Source organism: Sapajus apella, unplaced genomic scaffold, assembly GCF_009761245.1.
Source record: "Sapajus apella isolate SASKATOON/1434 unplaced genomic scaffold, GSC_monkey_1.0 scaffold74, whole genome shotgun sequence".
Classification (NCBI taxonomy): Eukaryota; Metazoa; Chordata; class Mammalia; order Primates; family Cebidae; genus Sapajus; species Sapajus apella.
Genome location: NW_022437014.1, coordinates 10644421 through 10656596, shown reverse-complemented (window position 1 = coordinate 10656596; position 12176 = coordinate 10644421). Strand labels below are relative to the sequence as shown.

General features: G+C 54.3%; 1 protein-coding gene across 1 annotated transcript; it reads left to right on the top strand.

Annotated features, from left to right (window-relative positions):
- The first annotated feature begins 2634 nt into the window (after positions 1-2634).
- Positions 2635-11201, top strand: VPS18 (VPS18 core subunit of CORVET and HOPS complexes). Its single transcript, XM_032251273.1, has 5 exons — positions 2635-3069; positions 4139-4280; positions 6744-6835; positions 6979-8849; positions 9851-11201. Exons 1-5 carry the CDS (start codon positions 2979-2981, stop codon positions 10574-10576), a joined length of 2922 nt encoding a protein of 973 aa, XP_032107164.1. The 5' UTR covers positions 2635-2978; the 3' UTR covers positions 10577-11201.
- The last annotated feature ends 975 nt before the right edge of the window (positions 11202-12176 follow it).

Below are 12176 nucleotides of genomic sequence, written 5' to 3'. Positions count from 1 at the left end.
CTTTTTGCCCTTAGAGGCCATATATGCTGTTTAAGTCTTAGGTCAAATTCAACTGCTTTCCTACACAGATCTTCTCTCTCACTGGTCTAGTAGTCAGCTGTTACCTGTCTCATGGTGACTGCCACAATGACTCTGAGGGCTAGAGGCTGGTGCACCTGTTTCTAGCTGTGAGTTCCCTAAGGCACCTCTGTATCTCCATGCTCAGAAATCCCTGAGTTATTTCTTGCAGTTTCTATCAAAGCAAAATGTCCACACTGCATAATTAGGTGCCCCCAAGTGGCCAGGATAAGAAAAGGCAGCCGGGTGCAGTGGGTGGCACCTGTAATCCCAGCTACCCGGAAGGCTGAGAGCCCAGGTGTTCCTGATACAGGAGCATAGGTGAGCCATGATCACACCACTGCACTCCAGCCTGGGTGATAGAGCAAGATCCCATCTCTAAAAAAAGTTCTGAGGGATCCAGAAAGGCTTCAGGGAGGAGGAGGACTTGAGAGAGACTGTCAGATTAAAGTCACATTTAGAGTTTATAAAGCACATGCTCCATGTTGGGCTTTATGCTGAAGCAGTGAGCTTTGACATGGATCACCTCATTTACTTCTCAACACAGACCTACTAGGTAGGTCTTTGTTTCTGTAGATGAGGAACCTGAAACTAAGAGCATCAGCTGTGCGGCATCACAGCCAGCCAGTGGTTGGGCAGAGATAAGTGATACAGCTTTCCGTTGGAGATCATACATCATGCACTTGAAGTCTTGGGTCAAATTCAGCTGCTCTCATACAGGAATCCTCTCTTTTGCTGCCCTAGCAGTCATTCCTTACCTGTCTCACTGCAACTGCCACACTGATTCTGTGGCTCTCAAACAATCCAAAGTCCAGCGTAAGGACTGAAGAATGAGTAGGTAGAGATGTACTGTGGTAATCAGCACCATGAGGGAGAATGTACTGAGTCTACCACAAACAGGGTCCACCCAGGGCCTATCCCATATATCCCAGAGAGCAGTGGAGCCCAACAAAGGGGTGCTGGAGACCCTGAGGCCGTAGCTGGAAGTACTCTGTGTCCCTGAGGCAGCACTCCTATGGTGACATCCAGCTGCTGATGGGCTCCATGCAGCGGGGACAGCCCTCTGCACAGCCCAGACCTGAGGGTAGATGGAAGGTGACTTGGGCGTGGAGCCTTATGCATGGAGCAGGGCAGCTCCCTGTCTGGGATCACTTTTCCTAGGGGAAGCCTCCTGCTCCTTCACATCCCTCCTGGGACCTGGCAGCCTCAGGTGGGAAGGCTGCATCATGGCTGCAGTCTTGGTCAGGAGAAGCAGGACCCCGGTGTGGAGGGAAGTGAGACTGGACAGTACACTTGTCACCTGCCCCAGGGCCAGTGCCCCTCCCAGGTCAGAGGAACCAGAGAGCCCTCAGTGGGGCTGGTGAAAGTCACAGTTCTCTGCTCCTGGCCAGGAAGTTGAGCAAGAGTAACTCAACCACCTAAGGTATGGTGCAAACCTGGAAACTTCTAAGAGTGAAGGGATGCTCTTAGTTGTTAGGCGGGGGCCACCTGCTAAACCCAGGTCGGCGGTGACCCTAGTCGAGAGCCATCCACTTTAGCATGGGGCCCAGAAGGGAACAGATTCCATCTGGGTCGCCTAGGCAGGTGGGAGAGGAAAACCTAACCACAGTGGCGCCCCAGCCCTCGCAGGTCCCTGGCTGAGAACTCGCCTCTCCGCCTCAGGTTGGGCGGCCCCCACCTTCTCGCCCGCCCCCCACTTGTCCCTCCTTCTTGCTAGGCTTGGCAGGTAATTGTTCCCCGTTCCTCCATGCTCTCACGGAGCCGTGGCCACGTCGCTGGCTACGCTCCACCAGGCCAGAGAGGTTTTCCGTCTTGTTCTCTGTCAGGGCCCCAGAGCCTGGCAGAGTGCCTGGCACAGAATGGACGCTCATTCGCGAAGCGAGCGCTTGATGGATAACCCATCACTTGCTTTTCTAGTATGAATAGTCTACTTACGGTCCAGCGCCCCTGCTGGCTCACGACCTTTTCCAGGGCGGGGAAGGGCTGTCCTCATCTCTGTGACCCCAGCGCCCAGCCCAAGGCCTGGCACCGAGTAAGTGTGCAACCACATTTTGGTGAATGAGTGGATGGAAGCGACCCAGCAACCCTGAGCCAAGGAGCCACTGTGGGGCCGGTCACGGCGGTTCCTGGCACAGGGCATCCTGCTGGCCTGGCCACCAGCTCTGCGGACTTCTGGAAGCTGGGGGGCCTCTGGGTGAGGGAGAAGAGAGGCCAAGCCTTCTCTGCGTGTCCCTGTGACGGTGGGACCCAGACAGCGATGGGATTGAGGAGCAGGCGGTTCCCCGAGGCTGTTTAGAGAGGCGGGAGCGGGAGCTGGTCAGGGAGACTGGACAGACCTCTGAGGGAGCGGAGCCTGGGCGCAAAAGCCAGGGCTGGGCGGCGCGGGGCGGGTGGGGCAGGCGGGCTGAGAAAGCCGGGATTGCCCCCTGCTGTCGAAGCCCGGAACTGCAGCAGGGTGTTGGGGGCGGGGCTTGTGTTCAGCAGCACCCGCCCGGCGCCCGCCGGCAGCCCTCCTCTCACCTCCTGCAGGCGGGCCCGGCTACGCTGTGCGCCCGCGTGCGTGGGGCTCTGAGAACCCGGAAGTTACGTTTTAGGCCCGCGTCCCGGGGGCGGGAGTCAGCTGAGCTGCTGGGGCTAGGTTGCGATCACCTGGGACCGGTTGAAGGGAGCCTGTGATCTTCTGGGCGGGGGAGATCAAGGCTGCGCTAGATTCAAGTGCGAGGGCTGCCCGGTTATCTCGCTGCATAAAGCAAGAGCAAGAGGATACTCAGGATTTTAAAGAGGAGGCGACGGTTGCAGGTTCCCAGGTTCTGTCAGAGGCTGGGGAGTCACAACTTCCATTCTGGGGCGACGGGGACCCCAGGAGGGGAACCCTGTTGTAGTCCTCAGGTCCCGGACGAAGGGCCCAGAGGCCGGGCACCATGGCGTCCATCCTGGATGAGTACGAGAACTCGCTGTCCCGATCGGCCGTCTTGCAGCCAGGCTGCCCTAGCGTGGGCATCCCCCACTCAGGTAAGCAAGAGGAGTCCGCCCCTCCTCCTTTCAGCTCTCCTAGCATTTGCGTGGGAGCAGCGGGGAGGGCAGCTCAAGGGCTCGGGGTCATCCCCTGGGCCATGCCTTCTGGATCTAGGCCCCTGATCCTCCTCAGGCTCTCCTGGCCCCCAGCTGGTGGATAGTCCAAGTTTGAAAGAGCAAAATGAGCAGCCGCGTGATCTAAGCCCTACCGCTAGGGTCCTTTTGAGAGGGAACTGAGGCCCAGATAAGGAAGTACTCACAGGGCACAGTTGGGCTGTTGAGAGAACGGAGAATGGGCTCCCGGCTTCTGATGCTTTTCCCACCAGGCCCCTTCTGGAGGTGGGAGGGAAGGAATGGGCAAAGAAACTGGTGAAGGGGGAATGTTGTGGACGAGGAAGGGAGCGTCCCAGAGGGAATTTTGTCGCTGAACAGGGAAAAATGGAGATGAAGTCTTTTTGGCCTTGACTATAGCTGGGTGCAGCCTGGAGTTTCAGGGACATTTTTGTAGAAAGCAGTGAGTCTCCAGGAGAATGAGGGCATAGGAAGCGCTGGGGGACTGTTCCAGTGAGTGGTGTTGACGAATTGCAGCTGCTTTCACTCTAGTCTTTACCCTCATTCAATGCTCAAAATATCTCAGCACTTGCCAACTCTGCACTGAGGCTCGTTACCGCATGGGCAGGGATGGGGGCAGAGAATGGAGCTACACTACTTCAGTTAAGCTGGGATTGCTGGGCCAAAGACCGATAAGGGAGAATGCCCAGAGCGCCAGTTGCGTCCCACCCCCACCAAGCCCCATTACCGGTGGGAACAGGTACATCATTGCTGTGACAGCATCTCAAGGGTTCAAAGAATCAATTCCTCGCTGCTGTCAGCGTGTGGAAAGAACCCCAGTCCTCTAGTGTAAAGGTGACCAGCAAACTACTTGATATCAAACTATTTGTTAACCAAGGTTCTGGGGTAGGAATGTCAGGAAAGTGGCGAGGAGCACTGTTGTGTTTTTTCTGCCTCTCCTTGCACTTCATCTGTCTCTTCTGTAGCTAATCGTCTCGTCATTCCTCACCTGTAGGGTATGTGAATGCCCAGCTGGAGAAGGAAGTGCCCATCTTCACAAAACAGCGCATTGACTTCACCCCTACCGAGCGTATCACCAGTCTTGTCGTCTCCAGCAATCAGCTCTGCATGAGCCTGGGCAAGGATACCCTGCTCCGGTAATGAAGGGCTCACAGAGCTTAGGAGTAGGGACTGGAGGTTATTTGGGGACTCTTAACTCACTGGGCCTTTCTTCTCTTCTGGGCAAGTAAAACAGTGAATTTGGAGTTTTCAGGAAATATCCTCTCCATTTCCAAAGAGAAGCAATACAGTGAAGTGGTTACGAATCTGGCCTGGCAGAGCATGGTGACTCACACCTGTAATCTCAGCACTTTGGGAGGCCAAGACAAGAGGATCACATGAGATCAGGAGTTTGAGACCACTCTAGGCAACATAGTAAAGACTCCCATCTCTACCAAAACATTAGCCAGGTGTAGTGGTGCAGTCCCAACTACTGAGGAGGCTGAGGCAAGAGGATCACTTGAGCCCAGGATTTTGAGGCTGCAGTCAGCTATATTTGCACCATTGCACTCCTGTCTCTAAAAAAAACAAAAAAGGCCAGGTGCAGGGGCTCACGCCTGTAATCCCAGGACTTTGGGAGGCCGAGGTGGGTGGATTACCTGAGGTCGGGAGTTCGAGACCAGCTAAGCCAACATGGTGAAATCCAATCTCTACTAAAAATATAAAAATTAGCCAAACATGGTGACAGGCGCCTGTAATATCAGCTCCTTGGGAGGCTGAGGCAAGAGAATTGCAAGAACCAGGGGGTCAGAAGTTGCAGTGAGCCGAGATTGTACCATTTTACTCCATCCACTTAAAAAAAAAAAAGAAGGAAAAAAAAACTGTTTTGGAGTGTAGACAGAAGAGTATTGATTACAGCATTTTTGTGGTAGGAAAACCTGGATCCAAGCTGAATGCCCATCAATAGGAAAATGGTGATTAAATTGTAGTTCAGCCATAAAATAGAATATGGTGCAGTTGTTTAAAAAATGAGTTATCCTGGAAAGCTGGGTTTGGGGGTACAAAAAAAGTTAGAGCTATATCAATTGACTAGTGGAATGTTCATAAAATATTAATTAAGAAAACTTATAAATTAAGACTCATATACATATATGCAATATGAAGACTTTTTTGTAATGATAGCAACAAAACCACCCTATTTATGTTATCAGAAAAGATATTAACATGAATTTCCTCAGTTGAGAATAACTGGAGTTTGAGAAGAAAATTAAGTCATTCTTTTTTCTTTTTTTTTGAGATGGAGTCTTGCTCTGTTGCCCAGGCTGGAGTGCAGTGGCATGATCTCTGCTTATTGCATCCTCCGCTTCCCAGGTTCAAGCAATTCTCCTGCATCAGCTTCCCCAGTAGCTGAGCATTCCTCCCGTGCCACCACGCCTGGCTAATTTTTTGTATTTTAGTAGAGATGGGGTTTCACCATGTTGGCCAGGATGGTCTTAATCTCCTGACTTCATGATCTGCCCATCTTGGCCTCTCGAAGTGCTGGGATTATAGGCGTGAGCCACTGTGCCCGGCCTTAAGTCATTCTTTAACATCTTTGCGCTGATTCTTTAGTTTGAACAAGCATATAATTTGGAAAGAATTTCATACGGAAAATATAAACAGGAGTACTCCTCAAGGTTTTTGTCCAGATTAATTGAGGTTAATACTAGACTGATGAAGCCCTAGGCATGGTGTTTGGTATATAAAAGTGCTCAGGAACTATGAGCTACTCTTTGTTGTTTACCCAGCAATCTGGGACATCCCTGCCTCCCTTCCCAGATGCACTGGAGATCTTTTTGTTTTTTTTCCCGAAGTCTGATTGATTCTTCAGTGGTGATTTTTTGAGCAGAGGGGAAAGACTTCTCCTCAGTGATTTCTCGAAAAGAGGTGAGTGAGCTCACAGACATGAGGGTTTTGGTTGTTGTTGTTTTGTCTTTCTTTTTTTCCTTTTGTGGATAAAATAGTCTCGCTGTATTGCCCAGTCAGGTCTCAAACTTCTGGGCTCAAGCTACCCTCTCCCTTCTGCCTTCCTAAAATCTGAGATGACCAGCATGAGCCACTGCACCTGGCAATAGAGTTCTCAAGTAGGGCCCTGTCTGTGTTTCAGGAGTACTCCATAGGCAGAGCTGCTGTATGCAGCACTTTTTTTTTTTTTTTTTTTTTTGAAATAGGGTCTCACTCTGTTGCCCAGGCTGGAATGCAGCGGCACAGTCTCAGTTCACTATAACCTCTGCCTCCCGGGCTCAGGTGATCCTCCCACCTCAGCCTCCTGAATAGCTGGGACCTCAGGTGTGCACCACCACACCTGGCTCATTTTTTTGTATTTTTTGTAGAGACGGGATTTTGCCTTGTTACCCAGTCTGGTCTCAAACTCCTGAGTTCAAGCAAGCCACCCACCTTGAACTCCCAAAGTGCTGGGATTACAGGCCTGAGCCACCGCACCTGGCCTGTATTCAGCATTTATGCGTAGATGTAGATTTCAGGGAAGAAAGTCTATGGCTTTTATCAGATTATCAAAGAGGTTCATGATCCAAAAAAGGATCTTCCCCTCTCTAGAGTGACGATGACTCTTGTCCTCACAGCATTGACCTGGGCAAGGCAAATGAGCCCAACCATGTGGAGCTGGGACGTAAGGATGACGCAAAGGTTCACAAGATGTTCCTTGACCATACTGGTAAGTGGCAGTGGATCCGAGGAGGGGCTTTTGGGTCAGTCACTGCCTCGGTGGGTGGGCTCTGAGGGTGCTGTGGGGGCCAGGAGGAGACTGAGGGTGGGAATGGCAGTATCCACTGGGGTGCCATGCTCTCCCCACTCCAGGCTCTCATCTGCTGATTGCTCTGAGTAGCACAGAGGTCCTCTACGTGAACCGAAATGGACAGAAGGTACGGCCACTAGCACGCTGGAAGGGGCAGCTGGTGGAGAGTGTGGGTTGGAACAAGGCACTGGGCACTGAGAGCAGCACAGGCCCCATCCTGGTCGGGACTGCTCAAGGCCAGATCTTCGAAGCAGAGCTCTCAGCCAACGAAGGTGGGCTTTTCGGCCCTGCTCCAGATCTCTACTTTCGCCCATTGTACGTGCTAAATGAAGAAGGGGGTCCAGCGCCTGTGTGCTCCCTTGAAGCCGAGCGGGGCCCTGATGGGCGTAGCTTTGTTATTGCCACCACTCGACAGCGCCTCTTCCAGTTTATAGGCCGAGCAGCAGAGGGGGCTGAGGCCCAGGGTTTCTCAGGGCTCTTTGCTGCTTACACGGACCACCCACCCCCATTCCGTGAGTTTCCCAGCAACCTGGGCTACAGTGAGTTGGCCTTCTACACCCCCAAGCTGCGTTCTGCACCCCGGGCCTTTGCCTGGATGATGGGGGATGGTGTATTGTATGGGGCGTTGGACTGTGGGCGCCCTGACTCTCTGCTGAGCGAGGAGCGAGTCTGGGAGTACCCAGAGGGGGTAGGGCCTGGGGCCAGCCCACCCCTGGCCATTGTCTTGACCCAGTTCCACTTCCTGCTGCTGCTGGGAGACCGGGTGGAGGCAGTGTGCACACTGACCGGGCAGGTGGTGCTGCGGGATCACTTCCTGGAGAAGTTTGGGCCGCTGAAGCACATGGTGAAGGACTCCTCCACAGGCCAGCTGTGGGCCTACACTGAGCGGGCTGTCTTCCGCTACCATGTGCAGCGGGAGGCCCGGGATGTCTGGCGCACCTACCTGGACATGAACCGCTTTGATCTGGCCAAAGAGTACTGTCGAGAGAGGCCCGACTGCCTGGACACAGTCCTGTCCCGGGAGGCTGATTTCTGCTTTCGCCAGCGTCGCTACCTGGAGAGCGCCCGCTGCTACGCCCTGACCCAGAGCTACTTTGAGGAGATTGCCCTCAAGTTCTTGGAGGCCCGACAGGAGGAGGCTCTGGTTGAGTTCCTCCAGCGAAAACTGGCCAGTTTGAAGCCAGCCGAGCGTACCCAGGCCACGCTGCTGACCACCTGGCTGACAGAGCTCTACCTGAGCCGGCTTGGGGCTCTGCAGGGTGACCCAGAGGCCCTGACCCTCTACCGAGAAACCAAGGAATGCTTTCGTGCCTTCCTCAGCAGCCCCCGCCACAAAGAGTGGCTCTTTGCCAGCCGGGCCTCTATCCATGAGCTGCTCGCCAGTCATGGGGACACAGAGCACATGGTGTACTTTGCTGTGATCATGCAGGACTATGAACGCGTGGTGGCTTACCACTGTCAGCACGAAGCCTACGAGGAGGCCCTGGCCGTGCTCGCCCGCCACCGCGACCCCCAGCTCTTTTACAAGTTTTCGCCCATCCTCATCCGTCACATCCCCCGCCAGCTGGTAGATGCCTGGATGGAGCTGGGCAGCCGGCTAGATGCCCGGCAGCTCATCCCTGCCCTGGTGAACTACAGCCAGGGTGGTGAGGTCCAGCAGGTGAGCCAGGCCATCCGCTACATGGAGTTTTGCGTGAATGTGCTGGGGGAGACTGAGCAGGCCATCCACAACTACCTGCTGTCACTGTACGCCCGCGGCCGGCCAGACTCACTGCTGGCCTACCTCGAGCAGGCTGGGGCCAGCCCACACCGGGTGCATTATGATCTCAAGTATGCACTCCGGCTCTGTGCCGAGCATGGCCACCACCGCGCTTGTGTCCACGTCTACAAGGTCCTGGAGCTGTATGAGGAGGCCGTGGATCTGGCCCTGCAGGTAAGCCAGTGCGCCTTGACCCCAGCAGGGAGAGGGACCCGAAGAGCCGTAGCTTTAGATGCTGAAGGGCTTGGCCGGGGGCATAGCTAGAGGGTGCCGGCTTCTCTTGCAGAGGGAAGGTTAAGAGCTCAGACTGTTAAGTCAGGTTTGAATTCTGGCTATGTCACTTACTAAGCTGTGTGACCTTGGGCCAGCTTCTGAACTCTGTGCCTCAGATTATTCGGCCATAAAAGGGAGTCAGTGTTACAGTACATTTACCTCATAGGGTTGATAAAGTTCTCTGTATGAAAAGTATTCAGGGCTGGGCGCAGTGCATCACACCTGTAATCCCAGCACTTTGGGAGGCCTAGGCGGGCGGATCTCCTGAGGTCAAGAGTTTGAGACCAGCCTGGCCAACATGGTAAAACCCTGTCTCTACTAAAAATACAAAAATTAGCTGGGTGTGGTGGCACGCACCTGTAATCCCAGCTACTCAGGGGTCTGAGGCAGGAGAATCGCTTGAACTGGGAGGCGGAGGTTGTAGTGAGCCAAGATCATGCCACTGCACTCCAGCCCGGGTGACGGGGTGAGACTCTGTCTCAAAAAGAAAAAAAGAAAGGTACTCAGAACAGTGCCTGGTACGTACACATTAGCAGAAGAGGAAGGTGCTGAGTTATGCTTCTCAAACCATGAATTGTCACCTGCCTTAGCATCACGTTAAGTGCTATTTAGTGTGCAAATTTCTAGGCCTGAACCCAGGACTTACTGAATCAGAACGTCTGGGGCTGGGGCTCAAAAGTCTGTATTTTGAATGTTTCCCAGGTGATTTTTAACTTCACTGAAATTGAAGCCCTACTACTCTTAAGTTGCTTTTACATAGTTGTGTCAGACGCAGGCCCCCTTGCCTCCAGGAATGCTGGGAATCCTGCCTCGAGGCCTATCCTCCAGCATCTCTCTCTCTCCCATAGTCTTCCTGCTGGGCAGGGAGGGCCTTGGCCCTAATGCCCATCCTCTCCCCACAGGTGGATGTGGACCTGGCCAAGCAGTGTGCAGACCTGCCCGAGGAGGATGAGGAATTGCGCAAGAAGCTGTGGCTGAAGATCGCACGGCACGTGGTGCAGGAGGAGGAGGATGTGCAGACGGCCATGGCTTGCCTGGCTAGCTGCCCCCTGCTCAAGATTGAGGATGTGCTGCCTTTCTTTCCTGATTTCGTTACAATCGACCACTTCAAGGAGGCGATCTGCAGCTCACTTAAGGCCTACAACCACCACATCCAGGAGCTGCAGCGGGAGATGGAAGAGGCCACAGCCAGTGCCCAGCGCATCCGGCGAGACCTGCAGGAGCTGCGGGGCCGCTACGGCACTGTGGAGCCCCAGGACAAATGTGCCACTTGCGACTTCCCCCTGCTCAACCGCCCTTTTTACCTCTTCCTCTGTGGCCACATGTTCCATGCTGACTGCCTGCTGCAGGCTGTGCGACCTGGCCTGCCGGCCTATAAGCAGGCCCGGCTGGAGGAGCTGCAGAGGAAGCTGGGGGCTGCTCCACCCCCAGCTAAGGGCTCTGCCCGGGCCAAAGAGGCCGAGGGTGGGGCTGCCACCGGGGGCCCCAGCCGGGAACAGCTCAAGGCTGACCTGGATGAGCTCGTGGCCGCTGAGTGTGTGTACTGTGGGGAGCTGATGATCCGCTCTATTGACCGGCCCTTCATCGACCCCCAGCACTACGAGGAGGAGCAGCTCAGTTGGCTGTAGGAGGGTGTTGCCTCTGATGGGGGGCAGAGAGTGGGGAGCAGTGGCTTGAACCCATTTGGGAAGGCCGCCTCCTAGGCTATGCTCAGTCATCTTGCAATTGCCAGACTGTGACCACGTTGACAGGAGTAGAAGTAGCACTGTTGGCCAGGAGGTGTTGGGTGTGAGTGTATTCTGCCAGCTTTTCATGCTGTTCTTCAGAGCTGCAGTTACACCAGGCCACCAGCCTGCCTCCTGGTCGAGGCCCTTCAGCTAGAGAAGTCAGAAATCTGACCCTATTACCACCCCCTACCTCTCTCGGCTCTCCTGTCCCTGTCACTCCCCACACACACCCTGTTCAGCTTCTCTAGAGACAGCACCTTTTTTCTGTCTGTTCACTCTTTGACCTCTGGACCCCCAGCTTTTCTCCCTCAGAAGAAGCCTTCTCTTCCTGCCTCTAGATGTTCCAGAAGTAAGAGGGAAGCCTTCAGAGTCCTGGGCTTTGGGTGAGAAGGTGATGCTAGTGGGGGCATGCTTTTGTGCACACTGTCTGGGGCTCCATGTGAGGGGTGCGCTCGGGCCAAGGGCCTTGTGGAGGGTGGTGGGTGATGGTGATGGAGGTGGACAGCATTAAACTGTCTGCACTGCACTCGTGGCTTTGTGTCTATGCTGGGCTGAGTAGCATGTGAGTGATCTTCAGGCAGGGCTGGAGTGTCACAGGGAGGCTGCCAGGCCCTACATGCCTCCAAGCCTTGGCACGCAGTCCTTTATCTTGTCCCCCAACTCTACCTCTCCAGGGCTCGTTGGGGGACTGCAGCCAACCAGCCTGAATTATGAAGCAGGGGCTGTTCTTCTGTTTGGCCAGCAGATGGTGCTGCTCCCCACATAATCCTCTGCTTTTGGGCAGCTGGGAGCAGTGATTTCCCTCCATTAGTGCTTCCTCAGTCTGTTCCCTCCCAACTTGTCCCAAGAATTTTCTTGGAGTCTCCACTGTCTAACCATAACTTAAAGCCCCTTCTTCCTCCTCCCTCCAGTAGCCCTCACGCATGCTAGACTTTGCTTGCCCCTCTGCCAGCTTGGATCCCTGCCTTCCCAGCTCCTGCCCAGCTTTGAGATGCCCCACCACTGTCTGCTCTCTAACTACAATGTTGAGACCCAGTATGGAGGTGAAACTGCTGCAGCCTGTACCCATGGCCTTTGGCAGACATATTTTCTTCTCATCTTGTTCTTGTGACCTGCTCCTCCCCACAAATTACACATCGTTAGTTGTGGCTAAGTCCTAGGGAGTCCTGGAGCAGGGCCTCTCTGTGACATCAGCAGAGCACTCTTTGCCCCATGGACTGGCGTTCACGGTGCACTGTCCAGCTCTGTGGGTGTGATCTATCAGCTGGCAAAACAGTTTCTGCAGTCAGGTCAACCTCGCTGGCCACTGCAGGCTGCTTCCCTTCCAGCCTAATCCCCTTCCTAGCCAGGCACAGGTGTCATGCCTATGGTCTTAGCTACTTGGGAGGCTGAGGAAGGAGAATTGCTTGAGCCTAAGAGGTGGAAGCTGCAGTGAATTATGATTGTGCCACTGCACTTCAGCCTGGGTGACAGAGCAAGAACCCTGCCCCCCTTTTTTTTT

Coding starts and splice junctions, on each gene's coding strand:
- VPS18 (XM_032251273.1), top strand. CDS start 2,979: ATGGCGTCCATCCTGGATGAGTACGAGAACTCGCTGTCCCGATCGGCC. Junction 3,070..4,138: donor CGTGGGCATCCCCCACTCAG/GTAAGCAAGAGG, acceptor CCTCACCTGTAG/GGTATGTGAATGCCCAGCTG. Junction 6,836..6,978: donor GATGTTCCTTGACCATACTG/GTAAGTGGCAGT, acceptor TCCCCACTCCAG/GCTCTCATCTGCTGATTGCT.